Source organism: Cibotium barometz, chromosome 29 (assembly GCF_041138505.1).
Source record: "Cibotium barometz isolate CiBa-2024 chromosome 29, ASM4113850v1, whole genome shotgun sequence".
NCBI classification, from domain to species: Eukaryota; Viridiplantae; Streptophyta; class Polypodiopsida; order Cyatheales; family Cibotiaceae; genus Cibotium; species Cibotium barometz.
The window spans coordinates 1,036,477-1,063,939 of NC_141074.1; the positions used below are offsets into that span (position 1 = coordinate 1,036,477).

Sequence of the window (27,463 nt, forward strand, 5' to 3'; positions counted from 1 at the left end):
TACATTTCACTTATAAAACTGGCATTAAGTAAACATTCTTGCAATAAGAGTCGGTTGATTGAATTAGTTGTCCTTCTTTTGATTGGTTGAGAAAAAGGTTTTTTAATCGAAAAACAAGTTTTATGTGTATTTTTCACTTCTCAATTTAATTTGAAGAGAAATAATAATTGCAATTATCAGCTAAGAATTTGATAAGTTTAGTTGTAAAACCGATTGATGTGTAGATTTTTGGTGGAAAAACCGGCAAAAGAAAGAACCTCTCCTTGGTCGAAGACAACGTTTTTCCTAACACTCAGGGAACCTAGAACTTTGGGTCAAAGGGGACTCAAAGAGGTCAAAGTGAGCTTGTGCGAGCCATTGGAATCGGATGGGCCAGCTCTTGAATGTTCCAGCCCCCCCGGCGCCCGAATCGCTATTCTCTGTCTCTCTCTCTCTTCGGGCTCATCACCGTCCTCGATTTATGTACTTTTTAGTTGGCTTTCACACAGCCTTGGAGGTTTCCATCGATCTGCTTGTGCCCAATTCGTTCGAGTCCTGATCCTGCACATTGGGCGCATGCTCAGTTCATCGATCTTCAAATTCGCTTCAGTTTCCTTCAAAAGACGGTGGGTCTTATTGCATATCAGTGGTCGTGTATATCACAGGTGGTGGTGGGTCGTACACGTTAGAGGTCCTGGGCCGTACACGTCAGAGCTTGCATATACGATTTGTAGTTCTGTAATCTTCGAATTAGCTGGGCATGAGCTAGCCGAGGGTAGCAGCAGCAGCGACAGCAAGAATGGATATCGGATAGACATGGATTTGCCACTGAGCCAACCCCCATTGGAACCTAGAGTGAGCTGAAGTTTTGTTTCTGGGTTTTCTCTGAGCCTGCCAACATGGGTGGCCTCTGTTCTCGGCGATCCACTGTAGATAACCTCCCGGAGTTACGCTCTGTGGATGCCCATGGACATATGCATGAACATGAGCATGGGCGATCGGATCACTCCGGATCATTGAAACCCACAACCAATCAGTCTGAATCTTTTGAGAAGAAGAAGATGCTCCCACTAGTTATGCCTGCAAGGATGCGCCGTGCGTCTGGAGATGTGGAAGATGTCGGTTTCGGGAATCAGGCCTATCAGCATGAGCACATGGATCAAACTGCAAGTCAGTTACCTTTGAGCGCCACAGGTAGCCGGGCAGAGATTCAGAGGATGTTCCCAATTGTTACCCCTGTAAGGATGCACAGCGGTTCAGAGGATATGGAAGATTTTAGTGAGGAGTTTGGAGAAGGTGACTACAAAGGGGACAGGAAGAAACTTGCCCGGGTGCTTTCTACTAAAGCTAGGACTGCAAGATCAAGGACAACCACTGTGGCAAGGATAGGAGCTGCAAAGGTAGTTAATGAACTATCGTCTTTCTATTGTAATACCTGGCAATCACCTTTACAGCACAATTGAACATAAAACATAAGACGTGATGGTAATCTTCTTACGATGTTTATTAGTTGCCTCTAGTGGAATGTGTATAAGTCAACTTTTTTTAAATGCATGACTCACGTGCCTTTTGGAAGGCTGCAGTGACTACTTAGTACTAGTACATGGGCAGGGGCAAGGATGGTGGACAGGGGGCCCATTTGAATGTCCCTTTATTATGGGAAAGACTGCTGCACACAGCCAGCGAATGCAAAGCGCTTGAAAAGATTTGTCCGATTGGAGGCAACTGAAGTGTGGAAGAGACAGGCCTTTCATAGGGGGGAATCTTTTCGCACTGGCATCTAGATGATGCCTGCAGACCCTTTTAGAGCGCACACAATACAATGGAAACCATTGCTTGCTTACGTGATGCCAGCTTGATCTTGTCTAGTTGTAACTGTTTTCTACTGTGGATAGATGTGATATGTGAAGTGTTGCCTAGGATGATGCTTCATCATATCACATGCTTCAAAGTGTTTTGATTGTTTTTTTCTTTCTTTCTTTCTTTTTTCAACAGGTGAATGAGATGGGAGCACTTCTTGGGAGAGCTGGTACTGTTGGATTTGGGAAGGCAGTAGAAGCTCTCGATACTTTAGGTAGCAGCATGACAAATCTTAACCTTGGAAGCGGGTTTGCTTCTGGGGCTGCCCCGAAAGGAAATAAGATCGGAATCCTTGCATTTGAAGTGGCTAACACAGTTGTGAAGGGTTTTAACCTAAAGCAGTCCTTGTCGCATGAGAGCATGAAAATCATGAAAGAGGAGATTTTGCGCTCGGAGGGAGTCCAACGTTTGATCTCAACAGATATGGCCGAGCTGCTGAGAATTGCTGCTGATGATAAAAGGTAACATTCCTTTGCATGTTGCTGCAAGAGCTTTGGCTGCCGTAAAGCAAGGGCTTATATCATGGTTTTTCTAAATACTAAGCTAGCTTTATGCAGTATAGATTTTATGTTATCAAGATTGGTGTCATGCATTTTGTTTGGGAAGCTTATTTTGATTTTGTAAGGGAAGGAGTGAGGGCTGGCGGGGCTTTGCAGAAGCTCTGGGAGTCTTCTTTTAGCCCTAAGCACTGTCTTGATGCAAGAACAATCAACATAGAGAATAGAGAGAGAGAGATGGCTGTGTATTCAATATATTTATATAGTAACAAAAAGCTACATCTTCTGTGGCGTTTCATGCATGTATCGTGATGCCCACAGTAGAGTGCTCGCTTGCGATGATATAGGAGAGCGGTTTCAGATTTCTCGCTTAGTACGGCAGGGTTGCCCTTTAGCCCCATTATTATACATCATAGTTGCAGAGGCCATGAGCATCTTTCTCCGCTCCACTGCTGGTATTTCGGGATTGAGGTTGCCTCTTCGTAGTCAAGAGGAATTGGTTGACTCTGAGTTAGCTTATGACACAGCCATGTTCTTGGAGGCTTCACATATATGCTTATGTTCCTTCTGGGTAGCACTAGAGGAGTTTTGTTTGGCAGCAGGGACACTCATTAATTGGCACAAATCTGTTGGTTTTTGGGTTAGTGATTCACCGAGAGTTGCTTGGGGTGTAGAGCTTGATTTTACTTGGATCAGCAGAGGATGCATTGCTAGATATTTGGGATGCCAAGTTGGGATTGATATTTCTCCTGCACAGCAGTTTGCTCCGGTACTTATGAGTATCCAGAAGAAGCTCCTCCATTGGAGCTCCAGGAGATTAGATTTAGCTTCTAGAGCTTTGGTGGCTAATCAGGTATTGCTTGCCTTAGCTTGGTTTATTGCCTCTTGTTGGTGCTTCTCTCGTGCGTGCATTGGCCAATTGCGGAGATTGATCCGCAATTTTCTTTGGTCGGGTTTCGATGGCACCTCAGACGATCGTGCCAGGGTAGCTTGGCTCGCAATTATTCAGTCCAAACGAGAGGAGGGCTAGAATATTATCGATCTGGATGTTCAGTGCAAGGCGTTTGCTTTGCAAACTTGTGGTCAGAGGTTTCCTACCAGGCACTGAGCCTTGGAAGGATTTTTTCTTGTCTCAGATTTCCGGATGTACACCCAGTTTCGGGAGAGACTGGATGCCTAGCACACGTTTTTTGTTCATAGAGGCTGATTTCAGGGCACCATCTTCCCCTCTTATTGTAGCCATTGTCAGAGCATGGAGAAGCATGAGATCTTTTTTGCGACAAAGGGCTCCTAGGTCTTTGGATGAGGTTGACCGACAACCTATTATGTGGAACGAGCTCATTAGGGATGAGGCCGGAAAATCGTGTCCATCATCCTGTTAAAGGTGGCGGGAGCATTTGTCAAGCCAAAGGGCATGACCAAGAACTCATATAGCCAAAGGTGGTCTGAAATGTTGTCTTATGCACATCCTCGGGTCTAATGCGTATATGATGATACCCGCTTTTCAAGTCTATCCGACTAAAGACTGTGGAGTCCTGTAAGCGGTCCGGTATGTCATTGATCCTTGGAATAGGGAATCGATTCTTGATGGTGTTCTTGTTTAGCACCCTGTAATCTATAAACATGCGCCAAGAATCATCTTTCTTTTGCACTAAGAGCACATGTGAGCAAAAGGGTGATGAGCTTGGTTGAATCAACTTCTTTTTCAACAACTCCTATACCTGGCTCATAATTTTCTCTTGTTGGGCTACACTAACACGGTACGGCGGTCTATTTGGTGGGGTACTCCCCGGAATAAGATCAATAGCATGATCTTCTGGCCTTTTCGGAGGAAGTTCTCCTAGCAATGACTCGGAAAAGTAATCTTGATACTCACGTAGGAAATTAGTCCTGTCTTTATCTAACATAGACAAATTAGATTGAGATTTTTCATCTTTTGCATCCTTAACAAAAACCAAGTATGCGGAAAGATGCTTTTTCATTACTGATGAAATGGCCGAAGTTGATACAATAGGAATAGATTTCCCTTTAAGCTTTACATACGTTCTTTCCCTCTAGGAGTTAAAGTAATCTTCCTGTTGTACGTATCCACCACCGCATGTACTCTATGGCACCATGGCATACCCAACAAAACATCACACCCATCAAGTGGCATGTTATAAAATTCCTCACTGTCCACATAACCCTGCACATGAAGCCTCAGCTTCCCAATAATCGGGGTAATGTGTTCTGCATACCCAAGACAAGCCATATTAGCCTTATACAAAGTCCCCATCTCCTCTGCATAGATTCCCAATCTGCCAACCAAATCTGGTGAGAGAAAGTTGGCTCTAGCACCCGTGTCAAAGAAAATCAAAGCATCCTGATCTCTAACTTTGCCCCATGCTCTGCACAACTCAGTCTCCTTACCACCTGGCTGTTCCTCAACAAGATCATGAACTAACCCTACAGAAGGCTTTGCTTTCTTAGACTTGGGCTCCCCTTTAATGTCAGAGTCCTTGTTGGACTTACGCTTGGGACAATTGAAAGACATATGTCCCTCTTCGGTACAGAAAAAGCATTTCTTGGCATCCAACAAAGCCTGCTTCTCGCGTTTGTGGGCACATTCTTTGATGACATGATTGTGCATTCACGCTCAGAGGAGGAGCATAGGGAGCATTTGGCCACAGTGTTTGAAGAACTCCGGAAGCATAGGTTGGTCATAAATGGCAAGAAGAGTGAGTTCTTCTTGGAAGAAATACACTTCTTGGGGCACATCGTGTCTAAAGATGGAGTCCGTATGGATCCTTCGAAAGTAGAAACAATTCTCAATTGGCCAGAATAAAGGACTGAGCATGATGTACGCAGCTTTTTGGGATTGTGTTCCTATTACAAGCGGTACATACGGTACTTTGCTAAGATTGCTTTGCCCCTTCATGCTTTAACAAAGAAGGGAACTCTGTTTCGATGGGCAGATCAAGAAATTGCGGCCTTTAAGAAGCTTAAAGAAAAGCTTACTTCGGATCTCGTATTGGTACTACCGGATCTCCGAAAGGCTTTTGTTGTCCAGTGTGATGCATGTGGGAACAACATTGGGACAGTTCTCATGCAGGAAGGACATGTGATAGCCTATGCGAGTCGTATATTACAGAATGCCGAGAAGCATTTACAGGTCTATGAGAAAGAGATATTGGCTGTAATTCATACTCTTTCTACATGGAAACACTATTTGCTTGGGGCTGATTTCACTGGGCAGACAGTTCATCAGACCTTGCGTTATTTCCTCACACAAACTAAACTTTTTGAGAAGCATATGAGACGGGCCAACTTTTTGTCTATGTTCTTTTTTCAGATTGTACATGTGGAAGGCAAAAAGAATGTTGTGGCAGATGCTTTGTCACGCAAGCCACAGGTCTCAGCAGTTTCACATCATGAGCTTGATGAGATGAAAAAGCAGTATGCTCACTACCCAGGATGAGGATTTTGACAGGATCTATGATTAGATGTCTGAGGGTCAGCGGCATGATCATTATACTCTCAAGGATGGCTTCTTGTTGATTCATGGTAGATTGTGTGTTACCAGGCAGTTACGGCTCAAGGTTATGATTGAAATTCATGCTCCACCCTATGCAGGTCATAGAGGCATTGAGGCCACAGTAAAGGCAGTTGAGGCTTTCTTTTATTGGCCGACCTTGAGAAGGGGTGTTGATGCTTTTGTTAGGCAATGCATCGTATGTCAGAAGGTGAAGTTTGACCGTCAGAAGACACCAGGGTTACTTCAGCCTTTACCTATTCTAGATAGACCATGGGAGAGCATTGCCATGGATTTATATTTGATCTTCCGAGGACACAAACGGGAAATGATGGCATTTGGACTATTATATGCAAGTTCAGTAAGCAGGCTCATTTCATTCCCGTGCATAAGGAGATCAAAATTGATCACATGGTGAAGTTGTTCATGGCGAACATCATGGCATGCCTTCGTCTATCATCAGTGACCATGATCCACAGATGACGAGTTTATTTTGGAGAGGGTTGTCTGACAACATGGGTAAAGCTCTCAAGTTTTCATTATCGTTTCATCCACAGACAGATGGGCAATCGGAAGAGGCTAATTCCACAGTGTTAGATCTTCTCAAGTGCTATGTGCTAGAGCACAAGCAACAATGGGAAAAGTATCTTCCTTTGGTGGAGTTCGCTTATAACAACACCATCCATACCTCGACGGGCAAAGTGCCTTTTGAGATTGTGGAAGGAGGGAAGAAGGTACCACCCATTTTGCACACAAAAGATAAGATCTTTCAAGTTGACCAGTATGTGGAGAACATGGATGAAGCTTATAGGAGAGTTAAGTTGGCACTCCAAAAACCTCAACAAAAGCAAAAGAAGGCAGTAGACCGTCACAGGCGTGCATTAGAGTTTGCATTGGGTGACTGGGTTCTTTTGTGATTCGAAAAAGCTAGGCTCAAGAAGATGAAGGGTAAAGAGCGCTTATTCCCTAAGTTGAGCATGCGCTTTTCAGGTATTGGAAAAGATAGGTGAGGTGGCCTATCGTTTGAAGCTACCAGATCACTGGAGGATTCATAATGCATTTCATGTGAGTCTACTTAGACCTTTCCGTGGGGATGTGCCTGAGGATGTATCAGATGAGGCTCAGCCAGAAGTGGAGGAACTTGATGAGGTTCTTATTCCGGAGCAGATACTGGCACATAAGGAAAGAAAGGTATGAGGTAAAGTTTCCTATCGCTATGTTGTGAAGTTCAAGAACTATTCACCGATGGATGCAAAGTGGATGGAGGAGGGTGACTTAGCAGATTCACCTTAGGTATTGCAGCTTTATCTTGATGCCTTTGAGTTGGAGCAGACTCTTGCTACGGCTCATTCAGGTTCAGCAGAGCATAGGTCTGGAGCATCGCCTAATGCTCAAGAGGGGGGTAGCACCTCCACTCCCTTGATATAGCAAGCTCAGATGTCATCTAGAGGTCGCTTGGTGCAGCTTCTGTCTCACCTGAAGGTACTGACAGCTGACAGTACATTTGTTTATGGGACTTCTAGGATATATATGTACTAGTTGTCAAAATACGCAGCGGAGATGATAACAAAATCTGAGATCACAAGAGCAAGTAGAGTGCAGAAAATAGACAACACAAGAGAAGGAGAGAGATAGGCGTGTAACTCTTCTCTATACACAAGATCTCGCAATGAAAACTAAATACAACAATGTGGGGGCAATGGGGCCTATTTATATGGCCCCAAACTGCAGTCAGCTAGTGCTGAGATGCGCCGCTAGCCCACACGACTGGGTACTTCCAGTCGGCCAGCATAGAAATCACCCACGACCCCTATTGAGCAGGTCGGCCAGCTCCATGTGCAAAAGAGTGCAGTCGGCTAGCTCCAATTGCTCCTGCCAGCATGTGGAAGCCACCCACACCATGGAAAAAATGGGGAAAAAATACGGGGAGTGAGGAAAAATGAGAAAACACCTATACAGGGCGGGCACACCCACAATATAGGCCCTGGTGTTTAATAAAGATAGGAGATGACTTCTAACACCCCCTCTTAGCTCCTGGCTGTGAAATCAACCCCAGGGAGCTGGAGTGCCGCTTGAGCGTAGCCTGAGGTAGAGACTTCGTGAAGAGGTCCGCCGCATTGTCCTCCGTCGAACAATGAAGTAGCAAGATGTCACCAGCCAAGATCTTCTCACGGACAAAATGATACTGTATCTCTATGTGCTTGGTCCGGGCACCAATCTCGCCTAGCAGCCTCCGCAGCCACAACCTCGCAAGCAGCACCACAAGCAGCCTGGTACTTTGCCTCTGTCGAAGATAGGGCAATAGTTGGCTGCCTCTTATTGCTCCAAGAAACTGCTCCTGAGCCGAGGGTAAAACTGTAACCTGAAGTGGATCTCCTCGTGTCTTGATCTCCTCCCCAATCTGAGTCACTCCAACCTTGGAGTTTGACTCCATCCCCTCCTGTGTAAAAGAGTCCTAGATCCTTCGTACTCTGCAGATACCGCAAGATCCGCAATCTTGCGTTCCAATGAGATTTCAATGGCATCTGCATAAAAGAGCTCAACAGCCCCACGGAGAAGCTCGAGTCCAATCTGGTGTTCAGCAACCAGATCAATGAACCAACCAACTTCCGATACTACGAGGCATCAACTGGCTCACAAGGATCATTAACGGTTAACTTTGTGTTTGGGTCCATCGGCGAAGTAATAGGCTTGTAGTTCTCCATCCCAAAGGCCTCAAGCAACTCATGAACATACTGCTACTGAGAGACAAAAACCCCCTCTGGGTCTGCTAGATCTCCAATCCCAAAAAGAAGTGGAGTAAGCCTAGGTCGGTCATCTCAAACTCCTTTGACAAGGCAGCCTTCGTCATGCCAATGTGCTCCACATGACTGCCGGTGAGAATGAGATCATCCACATAAAGGATGATAATCGTAACCATGCCGTGTTCCTGAAAGAGATACAGGTTGGGATCTGCAACCGATCTCTGAAAACCAGTCCGAACAAAGAAGGAATCAATCTTCTGATTCAAGCCCTGGGAGCCTGCTTAAGACCATACAAGGCCTTATGTAACCTGTAAACCCTCCTTTCTGATCCTGGAACAACAAAGCTTGGGGGCTGCTCAACATACACCTCCTCCTGCAGGTCACCATTAAGGAACGGAGATTTTACGTCCATTTGATACACTGGCCACCTCTGAGAAGAAGCAAGGGCAAGAACGGTCCGAATCGTAGTCATCCGTGCTGTCTGTGCAAAGGTATCCTTGTAGTCGATGCCTGGCCGCGCTGAGCATAACCTTTAGCCACAAGTCTGGCTTTGTGTTTGCCCACCGACCCATCTGAGGCATATTTGGTCTTAAAGACCCATTTGACACCAATGATTGACCGTTTCGATGGCCTCGGTACCACTCCCATGTTTTGTTCTTCTTGATGGCACCAAGTTCCACGTGCATGGCTTTCCTCCAAGTATCCTGTGAAAGGGCTTCCTTCACGGAAGTGGGCTCCTTGTCCCGCATAATACGAGACATCAAAGCATAGTTTACCTGAAGAAGCTCCGTTGTATTGCTTTTGTCACAGACTCTGTGCGATCTTCGAGGGCCGTCCTCTGTGGTCCACTCGGAGGGTAACTTCGTGACACTTGACTCCCGAAGGGTGTCCAACCACTTGGGTACTCGAACAGATCGTGGAGCCTCCTACTGTTGCGAGGGCTCTACTCCAGCTGTGGGCTCAACCTCCTGTACTGACTGAGGTAGATCAATTGGAACAATAGTCTGGGAATCATCATCAGACTCTTGTGGATCTCCAAGAAGTGGCGTCTCCTCGACAGTGGATACTGGAACATGCTCATCAAAAACCACATCCCGGCTGACAACAATCTCATTCCTATCTGGATCATACAATCTGTATCCCTTGGAAAGAGAATTATACCCCACAAATATAAGCTTGCGGGATTTGGAGTCAAGCTTCCCCCTCTGCTTCTTCGGAATATGTACATACGCATCACTCCCAAAAACATGGAAGTGCGAGACATCAGGTTTCCTGCCAAAGTATGCCTCAAACGGAGTCATATTAGGTACTGAAGTCGTTGGAGACCGGTTGAGGGTATGGATAGCCGTTGCCACAGCCTCTCCCCAAAGTGGACGAGGAAGATCACGATGCTCCAGCATGGTCCTCGCCATCTCCACCACAGTCCTGTTTTTGCGTTCTACAACTCCATTCTCTGAAGGTGATCCTGTATTGGCCAGTTCCCTCTTGATGCCATGATCTGCACAAAATCCGAGAAATACATTCGAGGAGAATTCACCCCCTTTGTCAGCCCTGAGAGTCTTTACCTGCAATCCAGACTCTTTTTCCACCATCACGTGCCAATCCTTGAACCGTGCAAAAGCTTGGTCCTTCTGTGAAAGAAAGTAGATTCACGTGAATCTGGTGCAATCATCAACAAGTAGCATAAAATAGAGAGATCCTCCCACTGATCGTGGTTGCTGAGGTCCACACAAGTCAGTGTGAATCAACTCCAATGGTTTTGAAGCTCGCCTGGAAGCTTGCTTCGGAAAGGATTCCCTGTGTTGCTTACCACGTATGCAAGAACTGCAACGTCCTTGCTTGCTACCAACATCTGGCAAGCCAACCACCATCTGGTCTCGAAAAGCTCGCCGCAGTGCATCCACATTTAAGTGGCCAAAACGAAAGTGCCACAGATCTCTGACCTGAGAACCTGTCATTGAGGAGAGTGCAGAGAGCTTGTAGATACCATTCTCCACACCGCCTTCCCAAACAACCTGGCCAGTCTCACGGTCTCGTAGAGCAATTGAATGCTCCTCAAATTCCACCCGAAAGCCAATCTTGCATACTTCATGCACTGAGAGAAGATGAAAACCAAGAGCAGGGACATAAAGAACACGGGAAGCATGCTTGCCCCCCGTGCCGTCGGGAATAATCTCCATCCGGTCCTCATTGTGTATCGGAATAGTGGAGTTGTCGCCAATGAAAATGCAACCTGACTGCCGTTTCAGATCCGAAAAGAAGTCACGGGACGGAGTCATGTGCCTGGAAGCACCACTGTCAAGAATCCATTCTCGGGTATCCTTCGTGGTGAAGCCAACTGCCTCCTCGCTTGAAGATGATGAAGCATCGGAGTCCATCATCTCTAAGTGCACAATTGCAGGAGTCTTTGCAGCTGAGGCTGAAGAATCAGCACTCTTCCCAGTCCACTTAGGACACTTCCTCCAATAGTGGCCTTTCTCGCCACAATCATTGCAGGACCGCTCGGTCTTCAGTTTCTCTTGTTCTGAGTCAGGCTTCTTTTCAGAAGACTTCTCCGGTGAAGCCTTTCCTTTGCCCTTGTTGTTATTCCGGCCTTTCGACCGTTGGCTAGTTAAGGCCTCTGAACCTCCGCTGTGAGGAGGGTTCTTGAAACGTTCCTCCTGGTCTAGGACCATGGGCACAAGCTCCTCCCAGGTAATGGTGCTGAGCCTGCCACTCGTAATCAAAGAGGAGTAGAAAGCGGAATACTGAGCAAGCAAGTGGGACAACAAAGTAATGGCCATGTCTTCAGATGATATCTCCTTCCCAGCTTGGAGGACTTCCTCTGAAGGGCCTGCAACTTGTTAATGTGCTCCCGCATCGTCGACGACTTTGCAGGTTTCATAACCCGCATCTGCACTTCCAAGGAGATCCTCTTCATGGGTGATACCCTATCATAAAGAGAAGCGTATGCCTCTGGCCAGTGTCATATGCTTTACGTGATTGATTACTTGTGGTGTGCAATTGAGGAAAATAAATGACCGGACCCTGGCATAGACACGATCCCACATCTGTGCCTGTGTCTCACGGTCCTTCTTCATTGATAGTAACTCCCCTTCCTCTGCTTCCGGCCGTGGAACCCCAATAACGATGAAATCAGCAAGGTCATATGACTCCAGCACAGACTCCATCATAACTTTCCAGATGCCGTAATTGTTCCCGTCTAACTGACGGTCCACTGGGAATGTGGGGAGAGTTGGGATCTTCACATGCTTCTGTCAAAATACGCAGCGGAGATGATGACCAGATCTGGGAACACGAGCAAAAAACGCAGGCAGAAAAACAGCACAAGAGAGAGAGAGATATAGGCGTGTAACTCTGCTCTGATATACAAAAGAAAATCTCGGGTATGATACACAAGTGGTATGGGGGCTGGGGGCCTATTTATATGCCCTCACATGAGCAGTCGGCCTGCTGAAAAAGGCTCCACGACTGCATCATCAGTCAGCCAGCAACATGCAGCCAGTCGGCCAGCTCTGAGGGTCCACGACTGGTCAAGTACAGTCGGCCAGCTCCAATACACACATCCTGATGTAGTCGGCCAGCAAATGGATCCTCCTGCCAACTCAGGGCTGCCTCCCAAGCCACAGAAAAAATGAAAAAAATGCGGGGAGTGAGGAAAAATGATAAAACACCTCGTAAGGGCGGGCACACCCACAACAAAGGCCCTCGTGTATAAATCTAGACAGGAGATGACTTCTAACACCCCCTCTCAGCTCTTGGCTGTGAAACCAACCATAGGGAGCTGGGGTGCCGCTGAGCATATCCTGAGATAGCGACTTCGTGAAGAGGTCCACCGTACTGTCCTCCGTTGAACAGAACTCCAGCAAGATGTCATCAGCAACGATCTGTTCACGAACAAAGTGCCTCTGGATGACCATGGGTTCCTCCAGTGGAAGCCCAAACCTGCAATGCAACCTCTGCATCCTCACCACCTCACAAGCAGCATCACAAGCAGCCCGCTACTCTGCCTCTGTGCTTGACAAGGCAAAAGATGACTGCTTCTTATTGCTCCAGAAAACTGCTCCTGGGCCTGAAGCAGATCTCCTCGTGTCCGGATCTCCTCTCCAAACCGAGTCACTCCAACCGTGGAGTCGGACTCCATCCAACAATCCCCCTCCTGTGTACAAGAGTCCATGATCCTTCGCAAGGCGCAGAAACCACAGGAAACGCAATCCTGTCTCCCAATTAGTCATCCGCAACCATGAGCTCAACTGCCTCATCAGGAAGCTTCCATCCAATCTGGTGTCCATCAACCAGATTAATGAATCATTCTGCTTCTGAGTCAAAGAGGCATCACACTGCTCACAAGGATCAACACCTGTTACGGTGCAAAAACAAGTCCTGGAAACTTGATGAAGACCACGCAAGGCCTTCTGAAACCTATCAACCACCCCCTCTGAATCCGGAACCACAAAGCCTGGAGAAACCACCTCCTTCTGCAAGTAATCAACTGCTACCTGCTTGGCTTTCCGAAAGGTCCCCGTGGAAAGAACATCCTCATCTACTGGAGGTTCTTTGTCTCGAATACGACGAGACATCAGAGCATAAGTGACCTGTTCAGTTTCCTCTGACTGAAGAACACAAGAACTACCAACATTAGTACTGGAAAGTTCCTGCAACTGCTGCCATCTACTGGCAAGCTATCCACCATCTGGTCCCGGAAAGCCCGCACCTGTAGCGTATCCACACTTAAGTGGCCATTACCAGAGTGCCACTCATCACAAACCTGAGGACCTGGGAGAGAGTGCTGAAAGCTTGTAAACTCCATTCTCCACTCCGCCTTCCCAAACCACCTGGCCTGTTGCTTTGTCCCGGAGAGCAACAAAATGCTCATCAAACTCCACCCGTACGCTAGTCTTGCAAACCTGATGCACTGACAACAGATGAAAACCAAGTGCCGGAACATACAACACCTGGGAGGAATGCTTCCCCCCTCTGCCATCGGGAACTATCTCCATCCTGCCCTCATTGTGAACTGGGATAGTGGATGTATCCCCAGTAAGAATATGACCAGAAAGCCTGCAGAGATCCTGTAAACCGGAACGGGAAGGAGTCATGTGCCTGGAAGCACCACTATCGAGAATCCACTCCCGAGTATCCGTTGCGGAGAATCCTCCAATCTCCTCCCGGCCTGAAGAAAATGAAACATCAGTGTCCACCACCTTCGGGTGCACAAAAGCCGGAGTCTTCATGATTGCTAGTGAGGAATCTTCACCCTTCTCGGTCTTCCGCTTGGGACACTGCCTCCAATAGTGGCCTTTCTCGCCACAATCATTACAGGTCCTCTCTGCCTTCAGTTTCTCGCGGTTAGTAACGGACTTCTTCTCAGAAGACTTCTCCAACGAAGCCTTTCCTTTGCCCGTATTACGGCCTTTCGACCGTTGGCCAGTTAAGGCCTCCGAACCTCCACCCTGAGGAGGGTTTGTGAATCGTTCCTCTTGGTCGAGGACCATGGGCACAAGCTCCTTCCACGTGATGATGCTGAGCTTGCCACTGGTAATCAAAGACGAGTAAAATGCTGAGTACGAAGAGGGCAAGTGTGACAGCAACATTATGGCCACGTCCTCTTACGATATCTCCTTCCCAGCCTGAAGAACTTCCTGCTGAAGAGCCTGCAGCTTGTTAATATGCTCCCGCATCGTCGACGACTTTGCAGGGTTCATAACCCGCATGTGTACTTCCAAGGAAATCCTCTAAATGGGCGATACCCTGTTGTAAAGTGAGGCCAAATGCTGCCATATACCTCTGGCCAGCGTCATATGCTTTACATGATTGATTACCTGTGGTGTGCAGTTGAGAAAGATAAACGAACGGACCCTGGTGTTGACACGATCCCACATCTGTGTCTGAGCCTCCCGGTCCTTTCGGGTCGACGGTAACTCCCCTTCCTCAACTTCCGGTCGTGGAACTCCAACAACGACGAAATTAGCGAGGTCGTAAGACTCCAGAACAGATTCCATCATAACCTTCCATATGCCGTAGTTACTCCCGTCCAACTGACGGTCCACCGAGAACGTGGGGATTGTCGGGATCTTCACATGCCTCTCGGCCATCTCAAACAGATCTGCCATTGCGGGGATGTACTCTGAAAAGGGTGGGTGGGTGGGAACAAAGAAGAACTAATACCTGCAAGTGGCTGTCCAGCAAATCAGCCCGCCGTCCTCTTGCTTCTCCTCTTCCCGAACAGTCCAAAACAGTCCACCAATCAGCCACAAAACAGTCCCCCTCTTGCTCACACAAATCCCAAGAACTATCTAGAGCCTAGGGCTCTGATACCATGTCAAAATACGCAGCGGAGATGATGACCAGATCTGTTAACAAGAGCAAAAAACGCATGCAGAAAAAACAGCACAAGAGAGAGAGAGATATAGGCGTGTAACTCTGCTCTGATATACACAAGAAAATCCCGGGTATGATACACAAGTGGTATCGGGGCTGGGGGCCTATTTATATGCCCCCACATGAGCAGTCGGCCTGTTGAAAAAGGCTCCACGACTACATCATCAGTCGGCCAGCAACATGCAGCCAGTCGGCCAGCTCTGAGGGTCCACGACTGGTCAAGTACAGTCGGCCAGCTCAAGTACACACATCCTGATGTAGTCGGCCAGCAAATGGATCCTCCTGCCAACTCAGGGCTGCCTCCCAAGCCACAAAAAAAATGGGAAAAATAGGGGAAAAATGTGGGGAGTGAGGAAAAATGATAAAACACCTCATAAGGGCGGGACACGCACAACAAAGGCATTGGTGTATAAATCTAGACAGGAGATGACTTCTAACAGCTTCTCAACCGGCCCTAGCAAATCTGCCATCGCGGGGATGTAACTGAAAAGGGTGGGTGGGTGGGAAAAAAAAACTCTAAACCTGCAAGTGGCTGTCCAGCAACTTAGCCCGCCTTCCTCTTGCTACTCCTCTTCTCGAACAGTCCAAACAGTCCACCAATTAGCAACGTAACAATCCCCCTCTTGCTCAGAAAACTCCCAAGATCTTTCAAGAGCCTAGGGCTCTGCTACCATGTCAAAATACGCAGTGGAGATGATAACAAAATTTGAGATCACAAGAGCAAGTAGAGTGCAGAAAATAGACAGCACAAGAGGAGGAGAGAGATAGGCGTATAACTCTTCTCTATACCCAAGATCCCGCAATGAAAACTGAATACAATAATGTGGGGGCAATGGGGCCTATTTATATGGCTTGGCACGCACCACTGGTTGTGAATTATGAGATGAATCTACTGATTTCTTGGCTGGATATTTATATCCCTAGATTGCCCTGGTCGGCCAGCTGCAAATAGCCTCACGACCTGATCAAAAAGCATTTATTTGCTATTTTACACCTTTGTTTTCACACTGTTGCTCTGCTAGCCCGTAAGCGCTGCTGTCCAGCCACTGTGTGGGGCTGTCTCAGCCTGCGCAGGCTGCCCACAGTTTGGCCAAGCCTTGTGGCTGGCCAACTGGGCTGCCCAGGCCTACAATACTGGCCGACAGGCTGGCCAAGCCCTAAGGCTGGCCGCCTTGCTGTCCAGGCCACCCTGGGGCTGGCCGACAGCATGCTGACCCAATCTTGGGCCTCTTGGCCCTCTTTAGGGTGGCCTAAAAGACCTACCCCATGCAAAGTGAAAGGAGTATTCGCTCCCTTTCAGGGGTAGCCAAAAGGGCTGCCCCCTCTTCTACATGCAACCTACATGCTCCTACAGATGCATAGTATCAGGTTGCAAACCAAACACTCAAGTCATCTGACATCATTCCGGAGGGAGACTCACAGTACAGACTGGCACTGCTTCTTCATGTGCAGGACAATGCACACCTGACCTTGGACGTGTAGAGTGGAACCCTGGCTGACTCGTCCCGGACTAGGCTCACATGGGACCAGTTTCCACTCTAGGTCATGCACCTTCTTGTTCAGATATGTCTACGTGGCATCCAAGTGCGGGATGCACATGACATGCCATGTCCATTGCTAGTGGGAAGGTGTCTTGACGTTGGAGGATCTCCTTGGGAGAGAGAGAGAAATGAAATGAAATGATATATTAACGTCTTCAGAAGGCCAAAATGATCTATGAGGCCAAAAAGGTTACAACAATTGGTGGATCTGATACAATGTCTTTGTAAGAAAAGAGAGAGAGAGAGAGAGAGAGAGAGAGAGAGAGCACTTATGTTGGTTGCCATTTTTCCTCCAGGAATGAGCTAAAAATATTTTCAGGAGAGGTGGTTCGCTTTGGCAATCACTGCCGGGATCCTCAGTGGCATCAATTAGACCGGCTATTTGAGAAGTGATGTTTATACTTTATCTATTTTTGACATTTAAGTATTAATGCATGTGCATGTTTGGTTCCAACTAGTCATATAATGGTGAGGATTTTTGAACTTGTAGGTTGGGTGCGGAGGTGAGTGTTCCAAGGCAAACAAAAGAGGAGGCAGAGGCAGAAATCCAGAATCTAATGAATTTGGCACAATATACTGCTGTATGTCTCTGTTTCTCATGATGAATGCAAGTTTGGACTGTAGTTTATGAAGGATTTCGATGCTTTATCTACTAAAGACACCTTTTCTCCTCCTAAGTTGTGATGCTTTGGTAACTATATACCTGAGGATATGAGCTCTAAGTGTTTCAATGGAGCTGCAATAAGCAAACATTGCAAGCTAATTATTGGGTTGAAAATGTATTTGTTATTGTAGGAACTTCTTGCAGCTTTTCTTAGTGCATAAAGCTTGCCACGTATGAGAAAGGGGGGTGAAAAGACCATTAAAGCCCCTCTAGCAACGGGAGAAAGGAAGGGGATACCTCGCTCTTCGTGCCTGTGGCTCTTGGACGGAGCCTACATTGGAAGGAGGCAAGGGACACATTCAAGGTCTATAACATAAAGGAAAGGCAATGGGACCTTCTTGGAATAAGGGGCCCTTTGCTCCAAATTGGATTGAGTGATTTTGAATGTGTTGCCAACGCACTTGGGCAGGGGCCTTGGGCACCTGGTCTGGGCTGTTGTGGCTGCTGCCCCAAACAGGCCCAAACCTCCTCCAAATTCGGTCACCTGGCTGTTCCATCTGCACTCAATCCTGCTCTTTACTTGCCTGAATTCACTCCATATGCGCACTCTGATAGGCCAAAGCCTCTTGATCTTTGATATCTCTTCACAGATGTACACCTAGTCTATATCCCTGTGCACTTAGTCTCACAACTATCATTGCTGCATCCATGTCAACGTTCACAGTGCTCTGAATCACTCTGCTGAAGAAACTAGCAGGGATAAATAAGCTTGATAGCACTGATAAACTCCTTAGTCAGGCTTTAATAGCACTTATAATTAACAAGAAGAGAATCTAGCAGTAAACACGATGAAGCACGCCTGGACTACATGATGCTGGAAACACTCCCATTAACTCACTAGATTCCAAATTCATGAGTTGATCAATACACAAGTAGCTCACCCTTTTATAGGGTTGTACATGACTGATAATAGGAGGAGGGGGTGCCCTAACCTCTAGGAGGTGAAGCGCACATGCTATCTTCCCTCCTTGACCCTTGACCCAATGCTAGAGACACTTACCACTCACATCAGTGCTTACGTGTGCTTGATAACCTCATTGCTTACATGTGATAGAGCAGGTTTACATGACACTGATAACTAAGGGTAATTGGGCATTATTCCTTGTTACATGCGGAAGCACTGCATAGGAACTCTTGATGTAAGAACAATCAACATAGAGAGAAAGAGAGAGAGAAAGAAAGAAAGAAAGCTGTATTAACGTCTACTAGAGGCCGAACTTGACCTACGAGTTAAATCAATGTACAACTGTCAATGTCTTCTGGATGACCAGAAAAAAAAAGGACAAAATGAACATGAAATGAACTAAAAGAAAGAAAAGAAAAAGTGTGCATGTGTTTGGATACAACTGTGAATCATCATGGATCGGTGGAGCCCATATACAAACAATATAAGGAGGGGTGGGGATGTGGATGGAGTGCTAAGGCAAGATGCATCTCAATATGCTGAAGGGGTAGTACAAGCATGCTATGCAGATCTATGTCTTAACTCCATCCAGTGCCATAAGAGGGATATAAGATATCATACATCGCCGATGCTGAGGTTGTGAATGGCGTGAACATGTACCCTGAGTCTGAATGAAAGCGAGCTACCCTCGCCTGTGTCTCCATCTGGTGTCTCATTCGGATAGTTGCTATCTCTCGGTGAGGAGTCGGGGTGCTCTATGTCCAGTCTGTCTAGGTCTCCTCCTGGCTCTCAATTCCTCTGCTCTCTGTGCGGTCACCCCACGTGGTACATCAGCTGGCACTGGCATAGCTCTCTGGAAGAAATCTGTGAGCTGGGAGTGTCTCCCACCCCTAGTGGGAGCGGGTGTCAGGAGTCTCTCTCGAGAACTATGAAGCTCTAGTAGTAGTCTGCCAAGCCTGTCGCTGGTCCGAGGCCTCCATCAACTGATGTAGTGAAGAGTGCTCCTCAAACAATCCTTCATATCTATCTCTGACCCCCTGGTGGGCTCTACATCTACATACAAAGTGATCCTCAGTCTCCACCTCCTCGCGACACAATCTGCATATCCGTTCAGCTCTGGGAACCCGTGCCGCTCTCCCAGCCTCTATCTCTATCTGATGTGATGAGACTCGTAGCTGTCCAATAGCAACACGAGAGCTGTGTGGCATGTATACATCCATGTACCATGGTCGATGTATAAACCCATCCCCTGAGATGCTCATAAAGTGGTCTCTGTAATACCTGGTGCTGTCCATGTCTCCTGTATGTAGTGCTGCCATATGTCCTGTCTCATCACTCTGTTCCTCTCATTGAGAGAGAGGTAACTTTACGTAATCTGCATACTTTATGCTTTGCACCTTTCTGAACAAAGCCAGGAGGCTATGATACATAAACCTCTTCTTGCAAATCACCATTCAGAAAAATAGTTTTGACATCCAAGTGACGCACATTCCAACCTTTATGCGCAACCAATGCAACAATAGTGGGTAGCGGGTAGTGGGTATGGTAGTCATAGGGGAAGTAGACGCAAAAGTCTCCTCATAGTCAATGTCCTCTTGCTGGGCGTACACTTTGGCAACTAAACAAGCCTTATAGCGATCAATCGAGCCATTAAGCTTGCATTTCAATTTATACACCTACTTTATGCCGATAGCACACTTGCCTTCAGGCAAGTCACATAACTTCCATGTAGCATTCTTTTCAATGGAGGCTAACTCCGAATGCATGGCTGTAATCCAATTATCATTCGCCAATGCATCAAAATGAGAAAGTTGAAGCAGAGCTACGGGGGCTTCTGGATCATAGCCATGGTGATGGTGATGAAGAGAGAGAAATTCAAACTGTAGAGAGAGAGAAATGAAATGAAATGTTATATTAATGTCTTCAAAAGGCCAAAGTGACCTATGAGACCAAAGTTACAACCATGTGACATTTGATACACTGTTTGGAAAAGAAAAGAAAGAACTAAAGGTAAGTATCTAGCCCTACAATACATCAGTAGGGAGCATCCGGAAGCAGCAACTAGGGAGAGTGGGAAGCTAATGCTACTAGTCAAAATGGGGTACATGAGTACATGGATACATGAATACATGAATATGGGGGAGTACAAAAGTGACAGTGAGTACAACAGTATATGGCTAGAGTGGTAATCATCCTAGGAGCTCTAGCATGGGTCTCTGCCGGATGGCCTGGATATTTCTGCCATAGTGAGATGCCTGGTCGGACGAGCCCGATGCCTCGCAATGATGCTCTGAATCCTCCGGTGTAGGCACCGTGTCTGATGTGAGGATCCGCGAACCCTCGCGCGCCTGGAGCTGCCCAACTGGATAGCTCTCTCAACTAGAGTCCCACGGGGTGCCCACTGTTGAGCTGTCGGCTGTGTGTCCTCCCGGGTAGTCCCTCTAAAGAAGTCAGTAATCTGTCTCTGTGTGGACTCCCTGCCAGTCGGGCGTCTGCTCCTCATAATGGACTCTTTGAGCCTGCGGATCTCCAGGAGATAAAAACCCAAGCATCGCTGATCACAATAATCCATGACTCTAGCCAGTGGTCCAAATCCCTCTCTAAAAAGGCAATGGTAGCGCCCTCGAATCTCATAATATGCTATGCAGCGCGACAGATGTAGTGCTCCTCCGTCTCTGGCTCTATCCAACAAATCTGACATATCCTGTCTCCTGGAGGTATGCCTCTAAATCTGCTTGTTTCTATCTCTAACTGATGTGAAGAGGTGCGGATCTGCCCAATGGCGCACCTCAATCCATGAGACAAATGGGTATCCATGTAGCTCGCTCTAAGTATAAAGCCATCCTCAGTGGTGTGGAGAAGATGGTCTCTATAGAAAGCCATCTTTGTCGCTAACTCCTGTGAGGGCTCTAGCCATGTCCTCGTGGTGTCCAATTGAATGAGGTCCTGTCTGATGGCTCTTCTAATCTCAGAATGTGTCAAGGTGAGAGAGGGTGCCTCTAGAGAGTACTGGAAGGGTGGAAGTCTGTCTAAGCTGAACCCGTGGAGCTCAAACCAAGATGCTATCTGCGCATACCAACATGAAGTGTCTCCCTCCATGGCTAGCTGATGAGAGGACTCTAAAGCAAGTCGTGCATACCGGTGTTGGGGAACCTCCTAGGTGCTATGAATGAAGGACACTGATTTGGCAAGAGCCTCGACTACGATCGGTGGTGCTCCCATCTCGGCTATGATAATCTCATGGGGTACCGAGGCCTTAGCCTGAATCATCCTGGAGATCATGGACACAAGTGGTCTCTCCATCGATCTCCATCCATCGAATGTGCATCCTGATCGACTGTGACGATCTAGGCTAAGCCCCCAGATCCATAGCCGATGTGACCAGCCTGTCAAAAAGCCCTAGCTTAGTGCGTGGCTCCTGAAACTATACCTGTGAGCACATCCTCTCTAGACCTCCTAGTGCTGCATATCCTCTAGTCAATCTGGCCTCTGCTGCCCCCCTCATGGAAAATGTGGGCCCAGTGAACACCACTCCAAGATATGTGTATGAGTCAACATACTGCACTGTCTCCTGCCCATATGTGAAAATATGCGCTGATCTCCAGACCCACTGAGCTGTAGTATTAAACACCATAACCTTGGTCTTACCAAGGTTAATTGAGAGCCCATTGTCTTGTGCATAAGCATGTAAAGTATCCAAGTGCCTCTGCATACCCTCTGGTGAGTATGCTATAAGCACAATATCATGAGCATGTAAGAGCAGAGGTATCCAAGTGCCAACCAACTGGGCTCCTCTGTCCCCTCGTGTCCCAATATTCAGAGATCTCATCAATGGATAGTCCAAATAGAGTCGGAGAGAGTGGGCAGCCCTATAGTGGAGTGTACTGGCTGGGAGAGACCCTTTGAAGTCCGCACCTGCCCAACTACTGTCTCATAAAGTGCCATAATACCCCAAATGGAACCCCAAATTCCATAACACATTTACACACACATAAGCCTTTGGAGGGGCTGTTCACACACACAAAAGCGCATCAGAATTTGTTTAGTCATAAATGGAGCAGCAATGATTAGAGAACTGGATTTTAAGACCAGCTTTTGTTCTTGCAAATTCTAGGTACATACACTACAAGAGTAAATGTGGCCCCACTACATGACGTCAACTCCACATTGCCAATGCCTTTAATGGCATATGATGCATTATTAGCACACAGAACTGTACCACTTGATGGTGCATCTCTCAAGGTAGCAAACAGCTTCTTGCATGAAGTGATGTGCTTTGTAGCACTTGATTTAAAATACCAATCAGCATTTGACAATGACAAACAAGAGGTAGACAAATCACTGCATGTGACTGTTAAGGCATAGCCATCATGTGCAAAATTTACTTCCTTGGCACTGTCACGTGTAGTTGTAGCAAGACCTCGCTGTTGCTTCTTTTTCTCACTCTCTTTACGCTTCATGTATTCCTTAATTACATGACCAGGTTTCCGACAATAGTTGCATCTCCTCGTCTTCTCAGTCTTCTCCTCTTTAGACTTAGGAGGATTTGAATGGACTTGTGCTTTGTCCTTAGGTTTAGCACTAGGCAGCAGAAGCCTGATCTGCAGCAATCATGTTGTTCTGGTTGGAACGAGATTGCTCTTCATGTAACAAGAGAGCTACCAAATCATCAAATGTGTACAAATCTGTATTTCTCTTCGTTAAGAGGCGAAGAGTGGTAGCAAATCCTTGATAGGATTCATGCAAACCATTAAGAACCATAGAGACAAGTGAACTGTTAGGTATCACCTCATCAATATTGATTAACTGCTCTCGCAAATCCTTAACACGGCCCACGGGTGAGAAATCCATCCATAGAATCACCCTTAGTCATATGCTCCAAGTAAAGCTTTTTTCGGAGATAAGCTACGCGAACTTCATTGTGGATCTGATATAAAGAGGCAAGTACATAAACGGATATGAGGTATGACTTGCCATTTACACGAGAGAGCAATCAAGGCATGAGCCTGTGCATCTTTAGCATCCCATTTGAGTTGTTCTTGTGTAGAAGGAACAGGTGCAGGCGGTGGGAACCAGAATCACTCGTTCCAACAGTGGATCCCCCTGATGTGCTAGCTGCCCTACATATACCCACAAATTCTTTGCAACCAGTACTTGCTTCATCATATATGCCCACATGGGATAGTTAGTCCCATCAAGCTTGTCCTCGGCAGAGAACATCCCAAATACGTCATTATTAGTCATGTCTCAAAGGTAATTGACAATCTGTCCCAAGCTCATTGTAATGTCCACTGAAAGGCAAGCCTCTGTGATGCCCAATGATTCACTGATGACAAGGACTTGCAAATGTATCGAGATGATAGAGTGTAGGGATAGAAAAGTTATCTAAATAAAGGCTTGATGACCAAAACAGACCCCGAAGATGGGTGTCACAATGTTGTATTTTGATGCCGAGCGCACTGAGAGGGCGCACGAGGAATGCCGGATTCAACCCAAGGTTCGATTCAGCTTTGTATTTGGAGAAGCTGAATATTTGCAGAGAGGATTCGATGGCTAAACTGGCTCCGATTTAGGTGTGCTTTGGCTCGGCAGACTCGGCAAAGGATGAGGAACATAATTGTGCAAAAATTTCTCGTATGAGATTTTGGCTTTGCAACAGTGGCGGCGGTGGCGGGCAGAACTAGCGGCTTAGGTGGTGCTGTTGGAAATCCTCAAATCAAAAATTGATTTGGGGGTTTGTCAATTAGATGCTGGGCGGCATTGAGGAGCAGGCACAAATGGCATTTTTTGGTGGCGACTGCAGGCGGCTGCTCCAGATTTGTGCAGTGTGACCAGATCTGAATCGGCAAGCGACCAGATTTGATTGACGGGCTGGCTGTTGCAAAGCTGAACGGCGACTGTTCTGAATGGCCACCAGCTCAGATGTGCAACCAGTGGGCAGCAGAGATGACAGGCGACCAGCTAATTAGTGCTATGATACCAATGTTGGCTAATGTGAGGGAGCTCTGCAAGAGAACACGCACAAAGACACACAGAGTCGAGCTCAGAGAGATACGTGAGAGTGAGACATGTTGGAAAAATGTACTTGATGATAATGAAAGTACAAAGTACTAAGTACTAAATACTCTTAAGGCTCAAGGCCCAACACACAAGGGTGTGTTGCCACGGGGAAATAACCTCTGTCCAGCTAGAGTAAAAAAGTGCCTGTGGATAAAAGTGTTCACACCAGGACTTCCCGGAGGCCAAATGGCTAACATGAACATCATCCCTTGGAGTTGCTCCAAAAAAGCATTCTGGGGGCAGTCCCAATTGTCTACCGACTCTCGTGAAACCCTCCCCTTGGGTTTGCGTGACACCAACCAGCTTCTGGGGGTCTTGACACATCTTGTGTTTTCTCTCCTTGGACTTGTGCACTTCTTTTGAGACACCAAAGCACTTAGCATAGTTGAGCCTGATGTTGATACAATGTTTGCTTGGTCACCACACCACCAAAGGATCAAGACACGGCTGATTGTTTCATCTATGCACGATGCAGTAAGGGTGGGTGGTGTTGGAGTATGCATAGGTGGAAGCATAGACAAAAGAAAGAGAGAGAGAGAAGGAGAGAGAGCAATCACTGTCCTTTCTCTTCTTCTAGGATGAAGACTTGCCCTTGCCCTTGTCTTTCTTCTTAGATAAGCAATCCTTAGACAAATGCCCTTTCTTCCCACACGAGTAGTAACAACTCCGACCTTTCTTTTGTATTGAAGCAAGTGCCTGATCGTGACCATTCTTGACCTTTCCTCGGGAAACAAGGACGGACTCTTCTTTCAAGAGAAGGGAGCTGGATCATCAAAATCAAGTTTACTTGTGACCTTGCACCTCAACGCCCAAGAAAACATATCATATTCTGGAGGAAGCTTTATGAGGATAAGTGCAACCAACTAAGCAGAGGACAAGGTAGCACCCATGGCTAGTTAATTGGTCATGGATAACCTTGGCCTTCATTAAAAATGATTGCATCGAACTACCAATAGAAAATTCCACATTGTAGAGTTGCCCTTGCAGAGTAACTGCAGTCATCGAGGAATCTCGAGCATAGAGATTCTCCAACTTGGACCAAACTTGATGTGCATCGGCAAGAGTTTGCATGGCCGGTGAGACCTCCTTTGTAATGGTTAGCACAAGCATCGAGTGCGCCTTTGAATCACGATTGTCCTAGTCTTCTAATTCCGCAAGGAATTCATCCTCCTAAACTTGGGTCCAACACCTTGAGTTTTGAGGACACTCGAGCTTCTTCTCATTGCCCTAAACAATTTTCCACAAATCTTTTATGGATGAACCAGATCCGCATATTTAGCTTCCAATGAGCATAGTTGGTTCCATCCAACTTGTCCTCCTTGTTCGTACGACGGGGAGCCATATCCACAGCAACAAAGTATGCCGCACAAAACGCAAATCTCAGTACTCCAAAACTTATCTCGAGCACACTTGCGAAGCACGAGGAGCAATCAGCCCCCTCTCAAATCTGAGAGAGAAAGGAGCTGGACAGCAGCAAAACAGTCCACCGAAACTCACTGGAAACACCCAACCGAGGGAGGGGAAGCCGGGGAAGAAGCAGGGCTGTAGAGGCTGCTTGTCAGGTTGCACCACACGCAAATTAACCACCTCTAGAAGCTCTCTCATTTGGTTTTGTGCCATTTCATCTTGTTTAATAGTATTAATAGTTTTAAGGTGTGTCAAGATTTTGCTCAACCCTTTTTGGGGCAATTACATTGGTATCACAACCTAGGATCTTCCACCTTTTTGTGTGCAAGATGATCCTATCTTGCATACACTAACTGATGTACACCATAGAAACCATGCAAATGATGAACATGTTAGAATATTGTGCATCTCAGTGTATTGTGGCTATGCCTATTTATTGGAGTTTTATATATTTTTTCCCTTATTTGTGAGTCATGGAGCAGTCGGCCAGCTCCATAGGGGTAGTCGGTCAGCTCCTTGCATCACTATATAAAGGGCCTCCTCATTATCACTTGTGGTATCCAATCCTTGCACATTGTACTGCTCGCTTGCTTGCTATTGCCATTGTAAAAGCCTCATGCTATAATAAAGGTGATCTTGTCAACAACTAATCTCTCTCTCTCCCCCTCTCTCTCTCTCTCTCTCTCCCCCCTTGTCTATGCTTCCGCGTGTGCATACTCCAACATGGTATCAGACGACTAGGTCCCGGCTGCCCTCATTTATCCTCCTGCGTTTCTGGCTTCAGAAGGTGGCTGTGTTTTCTTCTTTGCTCATACGGACACCAAGAGAAGAGAGGATCTGCCGACTATCCTGCGTTTCTGGCTTCAGAAGGTGGTTGTGTTTTCTTCAGAGCCGGGAAGCTCATATGGACACCCAAAGAGGAGAGGATCTGCCGACTATGCCACACAGAGGTTGAGACGGAGGAGCATTACATATGCCGCTGCCCAGTATACTATGAGATCCGTGGGAGGTTTCACTGTCTATTTCGTGAGGGATTCGGTCCACTCTCCAGGATCATTGACTTCCAGGACCAGCGTTGCCTGGGCCTCTTCCTGCTTGAGCTCTGCAGACACAGGGACACCTTCTTGAGACACAGGACCCAGCCACCCCGCCCCCTCCCTCGGCAGCCCACCATCACCAGTTTCTTCTGGACCCAGGAGGTGGAGGACACCGACATAGTGGATCTTGTGGACCCTCCACGAGCTGCTCTGGACCTACCTCGCCCGAGAGGGGTTACCTCAGACCGAGCCTCGGCACTCGAGCATGCCCGATGCCCTCGACCCCCCCGCCGGCCTCGATCACCTCATTAGCTCCAGATCCAGGGCATGCTCCACCGCCACCATCGAGCTACCTTTCCACGTGACATAGCCGAGGGAGACCTGTCAGCCATACTCGTCAGTCCCATGCTTGACATTTTGGAGTTTTGCTGGCTGCATTTTCTGCTGAATCTGTTTTTTCTGCCTCTTCACATCAGCATTTTCTCTTCTAGAGGTGCTCCTGCCCCATGCAACCCCTGCAAGGTGCCAAGGTGCAAGTCCAAGTGGCTGGTGGTGTAGTGGCTGCTGTTTTTACAGTCAGGACAGCTTCTGGAGGTGGTTTATTCGCGTGTGGTGCAATTTTACCACACATTGGGTGCCTGTTTCAAACCATAAAGGGCTTTGTGCAATCTGTACACCTTACCCTCATGTCCACGAATTTGAAATTCTTGAGGTTGTTCAACATACACCTCCTCACCATTAAGAAAGGCAGACTTGACATCCATTTGGTAAACCAGCCAGTGCTCATGAGCAAAAAGAGCAAGAACTGTCCGGATGGTGGTGTATCTGGATGTAGAAGTAAAAGTTTCCTCAGAATCCACACCCTCAATCTGAGAGTA

At 47.1% G+C, this 27,463-nt stretch overlaps 1 protein-coding gene across 1 annotated transcript in view; it reads left to right on the forward strand.

The window, feature by feature from the left end:
- Positions 1-228: 228 nt before the first annotated feature.
- The window catches only part of LOC147621715 (protein PSK SIMULATOR 1-like), a 59,648-nt gene continuing 32,413 nt past the window's right edge, over positions 229-27,463 (forward strand). The window contains exons 1-4 of the mRNA XM_086822750.1: positions 229-1,379; positions 1,975-2,300; positions 16,810-16,902; positions 17,004-17,094. Coding sequence (XP_086678876.1) covers positions 879-1,379; positions 1,975-2,300; positions 16,810-16,902; positions 17,004-17,094 — 1,011 coding nt within the window. The 5' untranslated portion in view covers positions 229-878. The remainder of the gene's footprint in view (positions 1,380-1,974; positions 2,301-16,809; positions 16,903-17,003; positions 17,095-27,463) is intronic.